The sequence below is a fragment of the Phascolarctos cinereus genome, unplaced genomic scaffold (assembly GCF_003287225.1).
Source record: "Phascolarctos cinereus isolate Bilbo 61053 unplaced genomic scaffold, phaCin_HiC Scaffold_4;HRSCAF=312, whole genome shotgun sequence".
In the NCBI taxonomy this organism is placed as follows: Eukaryota; Metazoa; Chordata; class Mammalia; order Diprotodontia; family Phascolarctidae; genus Phascolarctos; species Phascolarctos cinereus.
This window is the reverse complement of record NW_027555847.1, coordinates 174,097,620-174,117,353: the sequence shown is the minus strand read 5'-3', so window position 1 is coordinate 174,117,353 and position 19,734 is coordinate 174,097,620. Positions and strand designations below refer to the sequence as shown.

The following is a 19,734-nucleotide window of genomic DNA, read 5'->3' as shown; positions in this document are numbered from 1 at the left end:
AAAAATGTAATAATTCAGCAAATTATATTTTTGGCTAGATCCTCTGATAAGCCAACAGCCAAGTGAATGGTGCCATAATATGGACATGCTAGTCTAAATTTAGTGGTTTAGTTGCCACACTAGATGGATGTTTGTAAAAGAATTATTAGTAGACAGACCAAATGAAGAAAACATCTTTGAATTTTAGACACCTTTCACAGAAGTAGAAATGCTGTTAAGGTTCATTTTAAAGACTTTAAAATGTCTGTTTTGCTAAAGGAAAGCAAACTGTTGGCCAGTAATTCAGAAGACAGGCACTATCACCCCTTTCCAGTTTATATGTGAATTACCAGGACATTGGAGAAGAATTTTTTTTTTCTTATTGCTTACTGTGCAGGTCTAGCCCACAAGTGGTAAGAGTCTCCCTATAACACACTACAACAAAAGGCCCAAAGTCGGAAAATATTTCTTGATCTCGAACATTCATACTCCTTCATGTTGTTATTATTATTTTAATCTTTTGAGTTCAGATCCTGAGATTGTGTTGACCAAAGAGAGTAATGACTACTCAGGCTGTGTATAAGTAATGCTCTATGTGGAGACTTGGAGAATAGGCATGGAACAAGTCTAGTTTCTGTCATCAAAATGGAAAAATGATGCTGTCATCATTATTAGCATTTCTTAATTGCTCACTTACATGATGTGCATTGACGAATACCACAGTGAGAAGTAAAAAAATAAAAAAGAGCCCTTGTTCTATTGGCATTTATAATCTGTTTATTACACATTGTTTTTTTTTTCCGTTTGAAATTGTCACTACATTTTACAGTGATCTGACATATCCTGACTACCTTTCTGAGAGGCTTGATAAATAGATGTGGTTATCATGCAAGCCCTCTGTGGAGCTAGGAGATCTGTTTTACATCTGCATTCTTTCACAATCCTAGGCCCCTGGATGGCAACACCTGCCTTTCACAGATGCACAGCTGGGCTCCCCTGCAGGTGCTTCATGGTGATTCTGATGTCCTTTTTCCTCTCAGTGGAGTGGGATCTTATGCCCCAGCAGGTGGGTTATTTCCTGTCTCTTTGCTATCTGTAAAAGCTTTTGATTCTGAGTAGAGGCAGTGTGGTATCACTGTGGAGAGCCAAATGGCCTTGAAGTCAGGAAGACTGCCTCTTGAACTCCCACTTCTGACTCATACAGGCTGTGTGTCCCTGGGCAAGTCTTTTGACATTGCAGTGAGTACCCCAGGCAACTCTGGAAGCTGCAGCCTAGTTGCTGATTCAAATTGGTAGAGTGAGTTTTTTCTTTAGGAGTTCTCTATACCAGTAAAATCACAGGTCCAGCCCCCAGATCAGAAGTTTTGGGTCTGAGAGAGAATGTGATTTCCTAACGTATGTCAGAGTCTTACAAAAGAAGGCCCGAGGGCTGAAACTTGGTGCTCATTATTGGGGTGCAGGTGGCCTTCTTTTTCCAATGTGAAGCCCATGAGTTTAGAGGATGGCAAACAGAGGTGATCCTGGAACTCCACCTCGGTGGTGGAGCTTTTAAGGTTACCCTAGCCTGCGTTAGATGTTAAGACAACTGAGTTTTTAATGTTGGCTTTGCAGTGAATTGTTGAACTTAGGCATCCTCAAATGTGTTTCATCTCCCATTATAAATAGTTCACCTGTGCCTCATAGCAAGGGGAAAAGATCAGTAAACTAATACAATAAAACTCAACCAATCAATCAGTCAGCAAGCATTTAGTAAGTTCAGGCCCTGGCAGTACAAAGACACTGAGTAAAACATCCCCCAGTCACAAGGACGTTACATTCCAAAAAGAGACAACAAGTTTATATATAAGTCTATACAGAATAAATGTAAAGAAATTGAATGGAAATAAATACAAAATAGGGGAATAGTGATAGAGAAATAGAGAGTAGTCCAGCTTGAATAGTCTCTTTCATTATTGTTGTGCTTTCTGATAGCTTTTCAATTCATTTGCTGTTTGTGAAGAACTAACATAAAATTATTCCTGATTTTACTTATTATCCTCTTGTTCTTTAGCTTGAACATGGAACTATGGCACCTACAGACCCAAGTACTCCCTCAGGGTCACTCAGGCAGTTAAAATAGAGATAAGAGCCTGGTTTCTTACTCCAACCTTATTTTGTTCTCTCTCCTTTCAAAGAGAAATCAATTGTACTTTCTGTGGGCTCAGATTTAAAGAATTGTTTAAGGTTCTATTGGGATTCTTGAAAACAAGAACAAAAACAAACAAAAAAACTAAGAAGGTGAATTATTGTGAACCTATCTTTAAAGAATAACAAATCAACTAATCCAACATTTACAATTAATTGAACTTTAAGGTTCAAATTATTAAATTAATTAGATTAAAGTAAAAAAAAACCTTCAGCATAGATCTGTTTTGAATGTTGACCTACTTCTTCAGGGCTGTGCAGAAATCCTTGATTTGGTGGTATGTTGCCTGGCTCTGGATTTTTCTGGTCATGGTCTCTAAGTGCTGATCACACTTGCTTTTTAACTTTTTGAATGTTCCCTTTGTCAAGGTCACCAAGAACTGCTTAGGTATAGATAATTTATTGTTTGCCTTGCTGCTAGTAGCTCAATGATCGCTCAGTCAGTCAGCAAGCATTTATGAAATGTTTGCTATGTTCCACGTACTGGGTCAAGCACTTCAGGTACAAAGAAAGGCAAAAACAGTCCCTGTCCTCGGGGAACTCACATATAACCAGATACATGCAAAATATATATGGAGTAGATGGAAGGTAATCTGAGAGCAGAAGCCACCAGCAGCTGTGAAAGGCCTCCTGCAGAAGGTGGGATTTAAGGTGAATCCTGAAGGGAGCTAGGGAAGTTAAGAGTCAGAGGGTAGGAAGGTGAGCATTTGCAGGCATCAGGGCCAGTCAGTGAATAAGCATGGATACAAGAGATGGTGTGTTGTATAGGAGAAGCATCAAGTGAGGCTAGTATAGCTGGATCATAGAGTATATGAAGGAGAATAAAGTGTTAAGAAGCCTGGAAAAGTAAAAAGGGGCCAGGTTGTGAAAGGCTTTACATGCCAGAAGACTTTATATTTGATCTTGGAGGTAATACAGAGTCTTGGAGGTACTATAGGTAGCAGGGTGATACAGTCAGACCTACGGTTTAGGAAAACTACTTTGGCAGCACAGTGGACTATGGATTGAAATCAGGTGAGATTTGAGACAGGGAGACCAAGTAAGAAGCTACTTCAAGAAGGTCAGATGAGAGCTGATGGGGCTTAAATTTGTGTTGGTGGCTTTGTGAGAAAAAAAAGAGGTTATGTATGAGAAAGGTTGTGGATGATTGTTGTGGATTGACCCAGTGACTGTCATTAAAAACAACTCTAGTAGTCTAGTAGTCTGGTAGTTAAGGGCGCCCATAGGGGTTGTTGGCTGACCTGGAGGCAGTAACTCAGAGTTACCTATTTCTTGTACACATTGGTAATTTAGTGTATACAATTGTAGGTGGGACCAGACTCCCTGATTCAATAATTCCATAAAAATTTATCAAAAGTGCCTAATATTCTTTCCACCAAACTCCCGAATGCCATGTTAGACACAAAAGAAGCAGTTACTACTCCCAGAAGATTACATTCTTTTGGGAGAAAAACATATAAACATATAATTACAAGAAAAATTGAGGAGACAGCACAAACATTTCTGGAGATTAGCGAAGGTTTCACCTGTAAAGTGACATTTGAATTGAATCTTGGGGAAGTGGAGATGAGGAGGGACTGCATTCTAGGAATGAGGGCTGACTCATGGAAATATATCTCAACGTAGAAAATGGATTGGGGGAGTTTGAGAAACAACTAGTATTCCAGTTTGGTGTTAATATAGATTTAATGTAATAAGGTTGGAAATGTAGGGAGGAGACATATCTGCAGTGAGGTTTAACTGTTATTCTGAGGAATGAGAATTTTATCCTACATGCCCATAGGGAATCACTAAAGGTTTTTCATAAGGGGAATGTCTTGCTCAGACTCGTTCCTTATGAAGACTCTTCCAGCTTTGTGGAGGTTAGGTCAGAGAGAAGACAGTCTTACCATGAGAGAGGGCAATTAGGTGCTTAATAGAGTAGTCAAGATTCATGATGACCTGCTAGGCTGGTGACTATGTCAGAGGGAAGGGGATGGATGAGGGAGACTTTATAAAAGTAGAAAGAATCTGTAAGTCCTGACAAATGATTAGATATGAGTGGTAAGGGAGAGGGAAAAGTCAAAGGTAACTCAGAGATGGAAGATGATAGTACCCTCAAAGAAAGGGGAAGTTTGGAGGAGGGGCAGGTTTAAAGGAGAAAGATAATTAATTTGGACATGTTGAATTTGAAATTTCTGCCAGACAGCTTAATGGAGATATGCAGCAAGTAGTTGATGATGTATGACTAGAGGTCAGGAGTCTCATGAGGACTAGATATGTAGATTTTTCTAGTCATCTGTGAAGAGCTTATGAGATTTCCAAAAAGGCAAGTTTAGGGAGAGAAGATAAGAGGGCCCAGGGCAGAGCCTGGAAAGAAGCATTGGGGGATGAGAGTGAGAGAATGGAGAGGAGAAGAGAAATAAATGGTGAGTCAACAAAGACCAAGAAGGAACATTTAGATAGGTAGAGGCAGAATCAGGAGAGCCATGTTTTGGAAGCCAAGGCAGTTGAGAGTATCTAGGAATAGGTGGTGGTTAACAGTATCAAAAGATGTAGAAAGGTTAAGGAGTATGATGACTGAGAAAAGGCCATTGAATTTAGCAGTTAAGATATTGTTGGTAACTTTGGAAGGAGCAGTTTCAGTCAACTAGTGGAGTTGGAAGCCAAATAGAATAAGAAATGAGGTAAGGAAGGCTGATTGTATATATAGATGATTCTTTCTGGAGTTTGACGGTGAAAAGGGAGAGAGCGGTAGGACAGTACTTCGAGGGGATGGCAGGGGCCAGTGAGAATTTTTAAAGTATAAGTAGACCTGATCATGGCTGTAGGTTTTAAGGAAATTGAAATAGAGACAATAGATAGAAGACATCTATAAAGGGTAAGAGAGAAAGAATGGATGGAACAAAATAAGAGGTTATCTTGATACTCCTTAACAGCTACCTTTATTTTCCAGCTGTTTTTTCATTGAACTATTATTTAGATATTTTGGATACCTCTGTGAGATATGTTAGTTGTAGTACCGGTGAAAGTTGTGGCATGTGTTCTATGCAATAAACATACAGAGGCTGATTTATTCAAAGGTAATTTTTCTTGGAATGATACTTAAGCAGCCAGAGATCTATTTATGAAAATCACTAATGTTCTTTCACTACTGTATCTAGAATTTATTTATGGCAGCATTTTCTGTGGATGCCTCCTCAAAATGCAAATTTTGGGGTCACTTTCTTTAAGACAAAGGTGAACGAACAAACAAAAAAAAATCCAAAGCCTTTGTTGCTTTAATGGAACTTTACATATAGACCAGGTAATGTTAAATGAATTAGACTATACTGCCCTCCAGTGTTAGTTTTACATTCCTGCAGGTGGGAACTGAGTTCCAGTGTGGTGTGGTTTGATGTCAGCAGGACATATTTGCTGGTTGCTGAAGGTTGGCTGGATTACAATCTATGATGACTACACAGTCCTCACAGTTGACCCTAAATGACTTCTTACTCCTAATGAGGATACAGGCAGTCTCTAGGTGGGAACGATTCACAGCTCAGGGTTAGAGATGAGTTTTGCCACTTCCTTTAATAGACAAGATCAAATCTAAGATTATGGATTTTTTTTCTTACTTGGACCTGTGAAATCATTGATCTAGGGAAATTCCAGTGAGGGAACTCTCGCCAATGTAGATTTTCAACTGTAGTGTAATTTATAGTTTTAGAAAATTGTGTAGGGCACCAAGAGTTTAAGTGACCTGCTTAGGGTCACACAGTCCGTATGTAACTTGATTCAGGTCTTCCTTCTCCAGCTGAGCTTATTTTTCATCATACCAGGATGCTTTATGGCTATAAAAATGAAAATGGGCAGCAATAAAATGGAGTATGTAAATGAGGCAAGAAATAAGCCAGCCATTTCAGTAAATGAGCAGATGATTATTTTGCTTCCATGCACTGTTTGAGTTTTCTCATCCTGATTGATTTATATTCTACAGATGCCACCTTAAATAACCTGGAGAATGGCAGTGGACCCCAGAGCAGCATTCTTACTGGGCCTGAACTTCAATACAGGTTCATATAAAAAAATTAGCTTTCTTTGGGATTAAAATCTTAATATAGTCATTTGAAGGTGTTTTACTTTTTCTGAGATTAAATACTATTTATTCATTTGTCCTCTCTATGTAAGTAAAAGGATGTCTAGATTTCTTTTCCTCCCACTCTTTTCCTCTTACTCTTTCCCCTTCTCTCCCTTGATTGCTCTCATTATGGTTATTAAATTATCTTCATTTAAGGAATATATAAACCTTTTTTTTTTCTGTTGGGAGTCCTTGTGAAGAATCATACTATTCATATAACCCACTTTTGGTTCCAATTTCTCTCAGAGTAGTCATGTCTTACTATAAGTATTATAGATATCATTGTGGACAGGTTCAGCAAAATAACGGATAGACTTAGGACAGAAGGGAGTTCTTGAGACCTGTGTATGACTTATTATAGAGTGGCATAGATTTGGGTATTAATCAGCTGTGGCATCTCTTAAGTAAATGGCATGTTGATAACATATTTGAATAGGTAAAATACAGAACTGAGTGTTGGGAAATAAATATTGGTTCTAATTCCTGACTTCTAATTGGTAGATTTTTTTGATCTTAAGCAAGTTATCTAACTGCTTTGGTTCATAGCTTCTCCATCAGTACAATCTTTTTGAGGATTTTCCCCATAGAGATGTAACAACAAGAACAACAATAATAATAGGTAACATTTATATACCATATTGATAACAAAATGATTTAAGTACATTATCTCATTTGAATCTTAAAAACCGTGTGTGGCATATAGTGCAAATAATATTATCACCATTTTACAGATTTGGAAACAGAAACTTAGCAAGGTTAGGTGATTTGCCTAAAGTCATACAGCTAATAAATAACAGAGCCAAAGTCTCAAATCCAGGTAATCTGACTTAAAAGTCTGGTAGATCTTTCTACTGCTTGAGCATGGCCAAAGTAATATGGGTGAAAAGGCATTGCATTCCAAAGTAGTATTATTGTCTTCACTGATTCTTAGTTCCAAAGATTATTATTAGTTTTAGAACCAAGAGACTTGTTTGCATTTTATTGGCTGATGCCATGTTAGCTAGGAAGGGGTATCATCAAATATTTTTTTATATCTGAATCTTCTTCCTCAACCAATATGTGACACTTGGTATTTGAATAGACTTCTATCTTTTTAATAGCCTTTGAGGTCCAGGTTTTATATTGAATTCTACAATATTAGAATTTAACATTGCTCTCTCTTTTAAAAATATTCAGTGTGGAAGCCAGTCCTCCAGTCCAAGGGAGCCCTTTAAACAGCCTCTTGCCATCCACACCTGTGCCAGAATCAATGACAATTAGTAAGTATTTTCTGCATTATTTATACTGGAAGTGGATAGCCTGTCAGTTCCTACCAAATTGTCTTGTTTTTATACTTTTTCTGAGTTTTCTTAGTACTTAGTATGAAGTACATTCAGTTAGTCAGCCATCATTTATTAAAGGCTTATCCTAGGCTCATTGCTGGGGTATAAAAGCAAGAATGAAACTGTCACAGCTCTCAAGGAGCTTACTTACCTTCTAAAATGGGATACAACACGTACATAAGTATATCCATAATATATATAAAATGAATATGCAAGGTTGTTTGAGGAAGGGAGGCAGGATTGGATCAGGAAAGAAAGGCTTCCTGTAGAAAGTGGCACTTGAATGTAGTCTTGAAGGAAACCAGTTATTTCAAAAGGTAGAGGTGAGGAGCGAAGGCAGAAAAAGGCATGGAGATTGGAGATGGAAGAGCATATGTACGGAACAGTAAGAATAGGCTGCTATGTTTGGATTGCAGAAGGTATGATGGAGAGTAATATGTAAAAAGACTGGAAAAGTGGGATGGGATAACCTTGTGAAGTTTTAAATGCCAAACAGAGATAGTGATAGTTATCCTAAGAGTAATAGGGGGACGGTGGAATTTGTTGGGTAGGGAGTTAACATGATCAGACTTGTTCTTTAGGAAAATCACTTCGGTGGCTCTGAGGAAGAGGGTATGGGAAGAGGAAATGCTTGAGATAGAGAACCAAACAGGCAGCCATTGCAGGTCAGAGGTGATTAGAGTCTGAGCTAGTGTGGTAGTTGTCTGAGTGGAGAGTAAGGCACATACATGAAGGATATCATGGAGACAGAAACAAGAAGATTTGGCAACTGATTAATTGTATGGGTTGAGAATAAAGAATTGAGGATAACACTGAAGTTGTAAACCTGAGTGTCTGGAATGATGGTATGGTAATGAGGAAATTTGGAAGAGGGGTGGGTTTAGGGTGAAAGATAATTAGTTCTGTTTTAGACATGTTGAGTTAGATATCTGTAGGACATCCAGTTTGAAATATCTAATAATCAAGTGGTATTGCAGGGATGGAACTTAGGAGTAGAATGGGGCTAGATATATAGATCTGCAAATCTTCATAGAGAGGGTAATTGAGTTCAGAGGCAGCTGATAAGGCCACCAAATAAGATTAATAGAGAAAAGAGAGCCGAAGACCGAACTTTGGGGTTCAGTCACATGGATGAGTAATCAGCAAAGGAAACTGAGAAGGAAGTCAGATGGATTGGAGGAGAGCCAGGAGGGATCAGTGTCAGTAAAATTCAGAGGGGAAAGAGTATCAAGGGGAAGAGAATGGTCAACAATTTCAAATCCTGAAGAGAGGTCAAGAAGGATGAACATTGAGAAAGGGTGATTTGTTTTGGCAATTAAGAGATCATTAGTAACTTTGGACGTATCAGTTTCACTTGAGGAATGAGTTTTGAAGTCGGATTACAAGTAGTTAAGAAGAGGAGAGGAAGGGAAATGGAGGCACCCAGTGTAGAAGGTGTTTTCAAGTAGTTACTTTGGAAAGCAAGGAGAGATATAAGATGGTAGTTTGAAGGGATGGTGGAATCTATCCAGGGCTTTTTAAAGATAGGGAGATTTGGGTGTGTTTATAGGTAGGAGGGAAGGAACCAGTAGAAAAAGACTGTGGAAGAGAGGTAGGAAGGAGAATATTGAGAGGGTAGTTAGCTGGAGAAGACAGAAAGGTATGGGGTCAAGAGCAGCTGTAGCATCTTTGGCCTTGGGAAGTAGAATGTCCACTTCTTTATTAGAGCCTGGAGGAAAGGATAAAATGGTGATTGGGGTTCTCGGTAGGTTTTTGAGAGGAGGAGGGATTGTGAAATAAAGAAGAGGGGAAAAAGAGGCAGCTCCCCATAAATTGCCTTTATGTTTTTCATAAAGTGTGAGACAAATACCTCAGATGAGAGGATTCAGGGATAGGGATGCTGTAGAATGCTTGAGGAGAGAGGAAAAAGTTTGTCTTGCTTCAGTGAGATCCCAGTTAAGATTCAGTAACATTGGTGTGCAGCATACACAATCAGCATAGTTGTGTGACTTCTAGCTTTGTTTAGCAGTGTTAGCTAAGTTTAGCAGACCTAGGAGCAGAGGAGGGAGAAGGTTGAAGTTTGGTAAGGCATGAGTTTTTTTTTTCTTTTCGCTTTGAGGGAGCATCAATACATATTTTTAAAAATCTAATTTAATTTTTTCATCCAACAAAATTATTCTTTATCTTATCTTCTCCCATTGGGAAAAAAAGAATAAAACAAAACCTTCATAAAAAATATGCAATAATCAAGCAAAACAAATTCTTGCATTGTTCATGTCCAAAAAATAAATGTCTCCATCTGTATCCTGACTGTATCCTGAGGAGAAAGGCAGTGTATTTCATTATCCATCCTCTCAAAACATAACTTGTCATTATGTTTGGTGAGAGTTCTTAAGTTTTTTAAAGTTATTTGTCTTTGCATTGTTGTAGAAATTGTTTTCTTGGTTCTATTAATTTTATTCTTATCATTTCATATAAGCCTTCCTAGATTTCTCTGAAACAGTCCCTCTGAAATTATGTCTTCATAATTTCTTATAGAACAATTGTATTCTATTACATTCATGTACCATAATTTGTTCAGCTTTTCCACAGTTGATGGGTATTTTCTAGTTTCCAGTTCTTTGCCACCATAAAAAGAGCTGATATAAATACAGAGTGTTCCAAAGTCTTAGTGTTGTTCTAAGCTTTAGTAGTTTAAAATGTCACTAAGCCTTTTGGTTTATTTTTATATTTTTGTATCTGTGGGTATTTTTATATTTTTGTATATATATGTATATAGACATATATATACATACGCACATATATACATACATACATATATGTATATGTGTATGTATCTATCTATCTGTCTGTCTGTCTGTCTGTCTATCTATCTATGTATGGGTCTGTTTTCTCTTTGTTTGAATTCTTTGGGACGTAGGCCTAGTAGTGGTGGTATTGCGTCAGAGGGTGTGTACAGTTTAGTAACTTTTTGGGCATCGTTCCAAATTGCTTTCCAGAACGGCTGAATTCACAGCTCCAGCAACAGAGTAGCTTCTCCAACATTTATTATTTTCATCAACTTAGCCAACACAATGGATGTCCAGTAGAACCTCCTAGTTGCTTTAATTTTTTAAAAAAAATTATTAGGAAATGGCAAACTACTCTAGTATTTTTGCCAAGAAAATCCCAAATGGGGTCATGAAGAGTTGGATGCAACTGAAATGACTGAATAACACCAAATTATTAGTTATTTGGAATACTTTTTCATATGCTTATTGATAGCTTGGGTTTTAGTTTGGGAAGGGAAGAGCTGGTGGAGCCAGAACCTGGGTGATGACCATGGCCCTGTAAAGCACTGAGGGGTGCAGAGATTATAGGTCATTGGAGGATAAAGGTTAGGTTTGAGAGAAGAGTAAGGCATATGGAGAGATGACTGGAGATTGTGATCAAATAAAGGATTTTCAGCTTTTTTGATCATGGACGTGTCCGTGTGGGTGATGGAGAGATCATGGGCATGACCATGCCTGTGTCTAGGTAGTTGAGGTGGAGTTGAGAAGTAGTTCATGAGAGTTTAGCAAATTGAGAAATTGGAAGATTTGGGTATTTGAAAAAAGCATTTATGTTGAACCTATGTATTGAAGTCACATAGGATGGTAGGACAATTTGGGAGATGGGGGGAGACCATGACCCAGGCACTCAACTCATTGAGAAAGGAGGGAAAATATTATGAAGGCTGGTAGGTAACAGTCACTATGTCTGGATTGGGTGATAAATTTGGGTGAAGAAACCTCAAAGTGATGGTGGTACAGAATTTGGAAGTTGCGGTAGAGTATTCCAGTTCCACCTATGGGCCTAGTAATTTGGAAGGTATGAGAATAAATAGATATCACAGTACTGGAAGGGAAGGACTATGATGCTGGGTCACCAGGGAGGAGCCAGTTTTTAGTGAAAGGTGGAAGTTGGAAGGAACATGAGAGGAAGAAGCCTAAAATGAAGGGAAATTTATTAATTATAGAGTGGGAATTCCAGGGGACATAGAGGAATAGGGTTGGAAGATATGGATTGTAACAATAAGGGGGGGTATGGGGCTAAAGGGTCTGGGGATATAAAAGTCAGTGTCTGGAACTGGAGAATGGGGTTTTTTCTTTGGGAGTCTGGGGTTCATTATCACAATGTGGTTATCCCTTCCACATTGTAACTTTCACCAGTCAAGGTTTCAATATACTGCAGGTGGGCATAAAAAGTTAAATGTGAATTTATTGGGAGTTTTGCAGAAGCTGCAGACAACATGTGAAAGCCAGCAGATGACACAGAAACTCAGATACGTGTGTGTGTGTGTGTGTGTGTATAGTATTATATGATATCAACATATTTTGTCTCTTGATACCATTATAATTCGGATTTCTTCTCTGGTACAAAGGGAGAGCCAAAAAATTTTATGTGGATTTTCCAGGTCATGGGGGCACCATGCTCCTAACCCCTATGATATGGAAGGGGTGACTATATCTTAATTTTACACATGAGAAAGTTGAAGCTCATAGAGATAAATGGATTTGCCCAAGGTCATAAAGTTATTAAGCCTTCGAGCCAAGACTTAAACTCAACTTACTTAACCTAGTGAGATTAGGAATTTACTGACTGTTGGGGAATAAGTCCAAGCAGAGATCCAGTGAATTGGGGGAGCTCAGTTGAGGAAGGCAAGTGAACTGAACATTCACCATCTGATCTTGCCTTGAAGTCTAGCCTCTAGGTGTCATCTTGTGGTCTTCTTATCTTTATGCCTGTTTTCGTGGGCCTGATGATCTGGGTTCTTGTGGAATGCTTGTGCTATCCTAGCAGGGGCAGCACCAGGGAACTCATCTGCAGCAGGGATGCCTGTGCCCTGATGTCAGGAGCAAGAGCCGTGGTGGCCTGAACCAGGCAACTGGCATCTGACATGCACATTTCAGAGTAGGATTGGGATCTTTTGATTAATCATGGCTTTTGGATTTATTTTCTTTGAGATATTGTAGAAATATCATTTCAATTAATTTTGCCACAGATTGCTTTGCCATTTTAGGTGTCATTTAGTAAATAAATGCAGAGCTCAAACATTAGACAAGAATTGTAAAGGGAGGTGGTAGATTAGGACTCAGATCCTCATGCCCTTATCTTATATACACAAAGTAACAATATATTTTCCTCTTCTTCCCCTCTCTAGCTGTTTCAGTGTGTAGTTACAGCCTTTTTGGCTTTGAAAATAATGATGACCCTGGTTTATGCATTTTGTTTAAGGATGACTCTCTGACAGTTTGATGCTACTAGGGTCAGGCTTGGAGGCCTTTTCTATTTTCTTTTACAGTTTCCAAGGAATATAAATTTATTTTTAGTTGATGTATTTGACAAGTAAGAACATATCTAGATTTTTAGGCTCCAGTGTCTAAAGAAAAATGTTAGTCCATCCTCTGCCTCACTTTAAACTTGCATGCTGTTCCATTTGACAAGGTAGATTTATAAGCTACTGGTCTTAAAGTTTGGTGGCTATCTGTCCCTCTCACATCTTTGAGAATAGAATGTATTTGCTAAGAGATTCAGATTCTTAGAAATTTTGAGTGCAGACTGGTTTTGGCTTAATTTCCCACACCTCCTTCCTGTATCACATGAGATAAAAATAAGAGCAGACCTATTTGGGTGTCTGATGTGTCCTGAGAATGATCCAGATTCAGATTTGAGTCTCATCTCAGTATGTAAAGCTCATAGAATTTCAGTTTAAACAAAAACTTACTTACAGTAACCACAGAACCATCCAACAGAGAGGATCTATTCTGTTAAATTTTTTCAGCCCTTTTCAAGAGTGCTAAATGTTTAGGTAGATCCATGCAAGGTTACTTCTCTGGATTCTTTTAATCCATAAGTGGCCAGGCTTCCTAACACTGTAATTCTGAGGTTTGGATTCTTCATGCACAGAAACTTGCATTGTAATTGACAAGACCAGTTTGCTGGCTCCTTTCCCTCCCCTCTTAAAAGCCCCTTCTCTGTTGCTTTTGATTTTAATAGCTAAGAATTGGTACTTATATGGTGCTTTAAGGTTTGCATAATGCTTTACAGATATCTCATTTTATTCTTATAATAACCCTTGGGGGGTAGGTATAAGCTAACTTAACCTGTCTTCTTGAGTTGCCATATTTTCCAGAAACACTGAACCTAGGGTATGTGGGAGGCCCTGAATAAGCGAAAGATAAAGATCCCCCTGAGCTGACCTAAATTGTTATTTGCACCTTTAGCTAGACTCTCAGTGTGTCCTTGAAGGGGAATCAACTACAAGACAGTCACCAGTCAGTCTGCACCAGACTGATAAACTGTTTGTGCATCTGGGACCCTGGGAGAAAAGCAGACCATCATATCTTTATAGTCTAGCAGTTCCCAAGGGTAAAGAATGCTGCTTTTGCCATCCTACTTACTCCTGTCCCCCCCTTCCTCCTTCCATGCCACTCCCCTTTGGGAGGAGATTGTCTTCCATTCCTCCTACAAGACTTCCCCCATTTTGTAGCTTATAAATATTCAAGCTTCTGTCTGGATTGTGAACTCCTTCGTATTAAGTATAAGAGTTTCACATGCGTGTACATTTCTCTCATAATAAATAGTGTCAACACATGTCTCATGGACTGGTATTTTTTTTTAACAGTTGCTGTTGTTATTCCCATTATATAGATGATGAAACTCAGACAAACAGAGGTTAAATGACCTGTCCAGGGCTAGTAAGTGTCTGAGGCTAGATTTGGGCTCAGGTTTTTCTTGCTCCAGGCCCAGCACTCTGTTCACTGCACCACATATTTGCCTCTATGAAGTCATTTTCTTCCTTGGGGACTCTTTTTGTACAGTCCTTGTTTCTATTCAAATAAAGATTACCCATTCCTCTTTCTACTACTTCTGCCTTGTGCTGTGTATCCTTTTGTAGAAGCAGCTAGGTGGCACAGTGGATAGAACATTGGGACTAGAATCAGGAAAACCTGAGCTCAAATCCAACCTCAGATACTTGCCAACTGTGTGATCCTGGATGAGTCACTGAAAACTGTCTACCTCAGTTTCCTCAACAATAAAATGCAGATAATAATAGAATCTACCTCCCAGAGTTGTTGTGAGGATTGAATAGGATGATATTTGTAAAGCACTTAGTGTGTGCCTGAATATTAATTAATTATGAATTAATAAATGCTAGTTTCTTCCTTCCTTCCTTTCATACCCTTAGACAACCTTGTCTTTTGTGTCAAGAGGGATGAAAATAGAGATGAATCTTAGTCAACGTTGCCATTTACTAGGGACCTTTAAATGAAGGTGGGATAGGGGAGGAAGATGAAAGGAACAGTTAATGTGAACTTCAGTATTATTTATTTATTTCACTTGCCTTTTTCTCTCCTTTCTATTATCACAGTCATTGAGATTTGGCTAAAATAATATCCTCTCTTCTGTATCACTTCCTGTTCTTCCATCTGAAGTTTGAAGGTTGTCTGAAATTGTTTTTTTCCAGTTAGACACAGTCCTTTTGTCTGAGATCACCTTTGTGTTCAGACAGCAACAGACACCTGCTAATGCTGTTATAGTCTTATAGTCTTACAACTATTTCCGTTAGAAGTTTTGAAGATTGGCACATGGTAGACTTTTTCTTTTCTTTTCTTTCTTTTTTTTTTTTTAGGCAATTGGGGTTAAGTGACTTGCCCAGAGTCACACAGCTAGTAAGTGTCAAGTGTTTGGTCTGAGGCTGGATTTGAACTCAGGTCCTCCTGACTTCAGGGCTGGTGCTCTATCCACTGCACCACCTAGCTGCCCCTGTAGACTCTTTTTCTGTCAAATGAAACCAAACTTCTAGAAGTCTCAATAAAGACAAACTGATTTTTTTTTTTTGGGAAATGAGAATTGCCCCTTTTCCCTTCTCCGTCCTTTTTGATCGGGCCTGTGTTTGTTTTTTTTCTTTTTGAATACATACTTTGTACTAAAAAACATTCAAATATTTATTGACTTGATCAGTGTATAAAAATCTAAACAAAAAACAAACAAAAACCCCTCCACTTATCTAAAGAAACATGGCCCACTACAAACCAGCAATGAAAAGCCACATTTTGTTTTATATTGAGATCTCACGGACTTCTGTTTTTCTCATTTCAAGTATTTTTTTAGTTGATTCTCTAAGATTCCCTAAGTATATCATCCTGTCATCTGCAAAGAGGGATAGCTTTGTTTCTTCTTTGCCCATTCTAAAACCTTCCATTTCTTTTTCTTTTCTTATTGCTAAAGCTAGCGTTTCTAGTACCATATTGAACAACAGTGGTGATAATGGACATCCTTGTTTTACCCCGATTTTATTGGAAATGCTTCTAGCTTATCCCCATTACATATGATGCTTGCTGAAGGTTTTAGGTAGATGCTGCTTATTATTTTAAGGAAGATCTGTATTTTCTTAGAAGACAAAATTTTATAAGCATACAAATATAAAATGGGCATAATCATTAAGGTAAGCATAGGGGTTATTCTAGAAATACCATAAAATACTTTCATAATGCAGGTTCTCCTTTAGTTATTAACACTCTGCGGGCAAACATTCCATCCATATGGGTGGTCAGTTGTCCCCTATTTTCCCTTCTCCCAGTTACTCTAAAACCACTATGACCTTCGTGTCTGGCAGTGGAAGCTGTCTAATCCTATGCTTCCTTCTGACTTCTCTCCTTTTTTTACCTTCAGTGGGATCACGCACATGCCCTGTTTCTCCTTTGCATTTGCTTATCATTGCCCATGGTCAGTTATTTCCATTTAGGCAATCTGTCTTACACGGATATATGTGTCTTCTTTAACAAGAAGAAAAAAATTTTTTTTTTCCTGATAACTTTTGTTTTTCTATTATTCTCATTTCCAAATATACCTTTCCCTCCTCCCTTACTCAGAAAGCTCCTCCTTGTAACAGAGATCAGAAAGAAAGAGGAATCAATATTTTCAGCAATTCAAAAATCCAACTGTGTTTCTAATAGTATATGCAGTGTTTTATAACCTTATGTAGTCTGTTCAGCTCTTCCCTGGAGGCCAAGCTTGGTCAATATAATGATGCGTGTCCTTTTAAATATTTTCCCTTCTTTTCCTTTCTCTTCTAAACGATTTCATTTAACTTCAGGAACGTCCCTTCCTGTCTGTCCCCACATTTTAACTCTCCCCTTTTTAAATTGTGTGCCCCCAAAATGACTTGATCATGGTTGATGAAAGGAGTGAGCTATATACCTATTCAAAGAAAAGGAAAGCTATCAGTTTTGAAGGAAGATTCTTGTTTTCCTCTTCTGTATTAAACTTGCTTTTCTTAAAGCTTCATAATTCAAGATAAAATGGTCTTTTATTTAAGTTTATTAGTTTCTTTTTTTTTTTTGGCTAGGCAGTGGGGTCAAGTGACTTGCCCAGGGTCACATAGCTAGTAAGTGTTATGTGTCTTGTGGCCAGATTTGAACTCAGGTCCTCCTGAATATAGGGCCAGTGCTCTATCCACTGTGCCACTAGCTGCCACCTAGCTGCCCCCTAAGTTTATTAGTTTCAAAAAAAGCTTAAAGCTTTCAAAGCTGTCTTTGCAAGTCTTCTAATTGGTTTCCCTGCCTTAAGTCTTTCCCTACTCTATTATCTACTCAGCTGCCAAAGTGATTTTCCTTACAGTATAAGGCTGCCTGTGCTACATGCTCAGTAAACCTTGGGGCTCCCTGTTACCTCTAGGATAAAATATAAAGTCTTCTTTGTTGCTATATTTTATATTAGATTGGAAGTGAGAATTTTATATTAAATAAGAAGCCATGAATTTTGAAGTGAGATTATGCGTAATAAGGAACTGGTGCCATCAATCTTAAAAACTCTTAAAAATGCTTTTAGGATTTCCATCAAAGTCTCCATCCATCTAGGACAGTATCATTCTGTTCATCACTAACAGTGCCAGTGTTACATCAGATAAGAATCTGGAAATAGGGGTGAGGTAGGAGTCGATTTTGTAATCTGACAATTTACGGGAAGAAGGGATGAAAAAGAATTTATAGTGGCCCTAGTACGGCAAGTTTGTTCCATGAGTGTTTTGCTGTTTCCATAAGGGAAATGTCAAAATGTCAGGTATTTCTTCATGAATTTTGAAAGGGATTTTTGTACATTGTGACATTATGCCTTGGGATATGTAATGCTGCTGTATGTTCTTTGATATTTGTAGAATCACAGACTTTTTGAGCTAGGAGGGACCTTAGAGATAATCTAATCTAACACACATTTTATAGATGAAGAAACAGGCCCAGAAATGTGAAGTGTCTTTCTCATGGTCATGTAGCAGGTCCGTGGCAGAATTTGGATTATGATCTGGGCCCTTGACTTTCAGGCCAGGCTCTTTCTATTACAGCGTGGAAGAAGACCTTCTGTAACTGGCTGCTCAGTCACAGAATGTCTATAGATTAGATCAGAAGAATCAAACACATGGCCTGTGGCCCACATGCAGCCCACCACGCTCTTGAGTGTGGCCTGAACCAGAGACATGGTAATAGCAGAACCTAAACAGTAGGGAATGAATGCCAGTGAGTGAGGTCTGGTCCTTGCTGGTCAAAGAAAGCGCCTATTACAAGGTTGTCTCTCAAAATGTAATGGGGAAATACTTAACAAAATAAATAAAGATACAATAAAACAGATATTGTATTTTAAAACCAAGTCAATGTGAAAGCCACAGAAATCCTTACGTGTGGTTTGGTGGCTCCCATTTCTGTTTGAGTCTGATGCTACTAGTCTAGACTAAAGGGTTTCTTATCCCTTTTTTTGTGTCATGGAATCCTTTAACAGTGTGATGAAACTGCTTATCAGAATAGTATTTTAAAATACATAAAATAATGTACACAGGATTAAAAAGGAAACTAGTTACATTGAAATGCAGTTATCAAACTATTTAAAAAATCAAGTTCATGCACTCCAAGTTAAGCATTCCTGGTCTAGATGCTAATTATGGGTTTATTAATTTCATGTATTTAATTGTGTATACCAATTATTGGTTTATTGGTTCTGTATCCTTATTTTATTTCCAGCCATCACCTTTTATTTAATTTGGCGATAGGTCTGAAGAAAGAATTATACCTTGTATATTTCAGTATGTTCAATTTATATATTCTCTTAACATTAAGATTATAGTTTACTGGTTCTTTCCTATGTGAAGCACAGTAGGAAAGGAGTCACCCCTCCCAAATTATCTGAGTTATTCATTTTCTGAATTATTTCTATAATGCTATTGGCCTGAGACAGTCAAGGACCCTGTGATAACAGAGGTTTTCTTTGACTAGCAGGGACCAGGCCTGATTCATTGACAGCCATCCCCTACTGTTTGGATTCTGCTCCTACCATGTCTCTTCTCTGAGTTGCATTCCCTGACATCTGTCTTAGCCTGTGAGAGGAGATGTATTTGTTTTAATTTCTTTCCTGCTGTGTTCTCTGGAAACATATAACCTTTCCTTTTTCAAAGGGTTGTAATACCATGTAGGTCCTTCTTTCTTTCCTATTCTTTCCTACAACATGTATTTTTCCTTTTCTGGTTGGTTTTACTTGAAGCAAATCAGGTGGTTTATTTTTAGCAGCTGACTGAATTTCTTTTTTTTCTTTCTTTTTTCTGTAAATAGTATTTTATTTGTTCCAATTATATGTAAAAGTTTTCAACATTCATTTTTTATAAGATTTTGAGTTCCAAATTTTTCTCCCTCCCTCCCTCCCCAAGACAGCAAGCAATCAGATATAGGTTATAAATGTGCAATCTTGTTAAACATGTTTCCACATTAGTCATGTTGTGAAAGAAGAATAAGAACAAAGGGAAAAACCATGAGAAAGAAAAAGAAAAAAACAAAAACCGAAAAAAAGTGAAAATAGTATGTTTTGATCTGTATTTAGACTCCATAGTTCTTTCTCTGGTTGTGGATAGTATTTTTCCATCCTGAGTCTTTTGGAATTGTCTTGGGTCATTGCATTGCTGAGAAGAGTAAGTCTGTCATAGTTGATCATCGAACAGTGTTGTTCTTACTGTGTACAGTGTTCCCCTGGTTCTGCTCAGTTCACTCAGCATCAGTTTATGTAAGTCTGTCCAGGTTTTTCTAAAATCTACCTGCTCATCATTTCTTATAGCACAATATTATTCCATCCCATTTATTTCCATTTATTTACCACAACATATGCCAGCTG

The 19,734-nt window shown here is 38.0% G+C and overlaps 1 protein-coding gene across 5 annotated transcripts in view; it reads left to right on the top strand.

Moving 5' to 3' along the window:
• SNX29 (sorting nexin 29) overlaps positions 1–19,734 on the top strand; it is a 659,946-nt gene that overhangs the window by 72,043 nt on the left and 568,169 nt on the right. For all 5 annotated transcript variants that reach the window (XM_078152787.1, XM_020978396.2, XM_020978398.2 and 2 more), the window contains 3 exons: positions 927–1,045; positions 6,122–6,197; positions 7,439–7,521. In XM_078152787.1, coding sequence (XP_078008913.1) covers positions 927–1,045; positions 6,122–6,197; positions 7,439–7,521 — 278 coding nt within the window. The remainder of the gene's footprint in view (positions 1–926; positions 1,046–6,121; positions 6,198–7,438; positions 7,522–19,734) is intronic.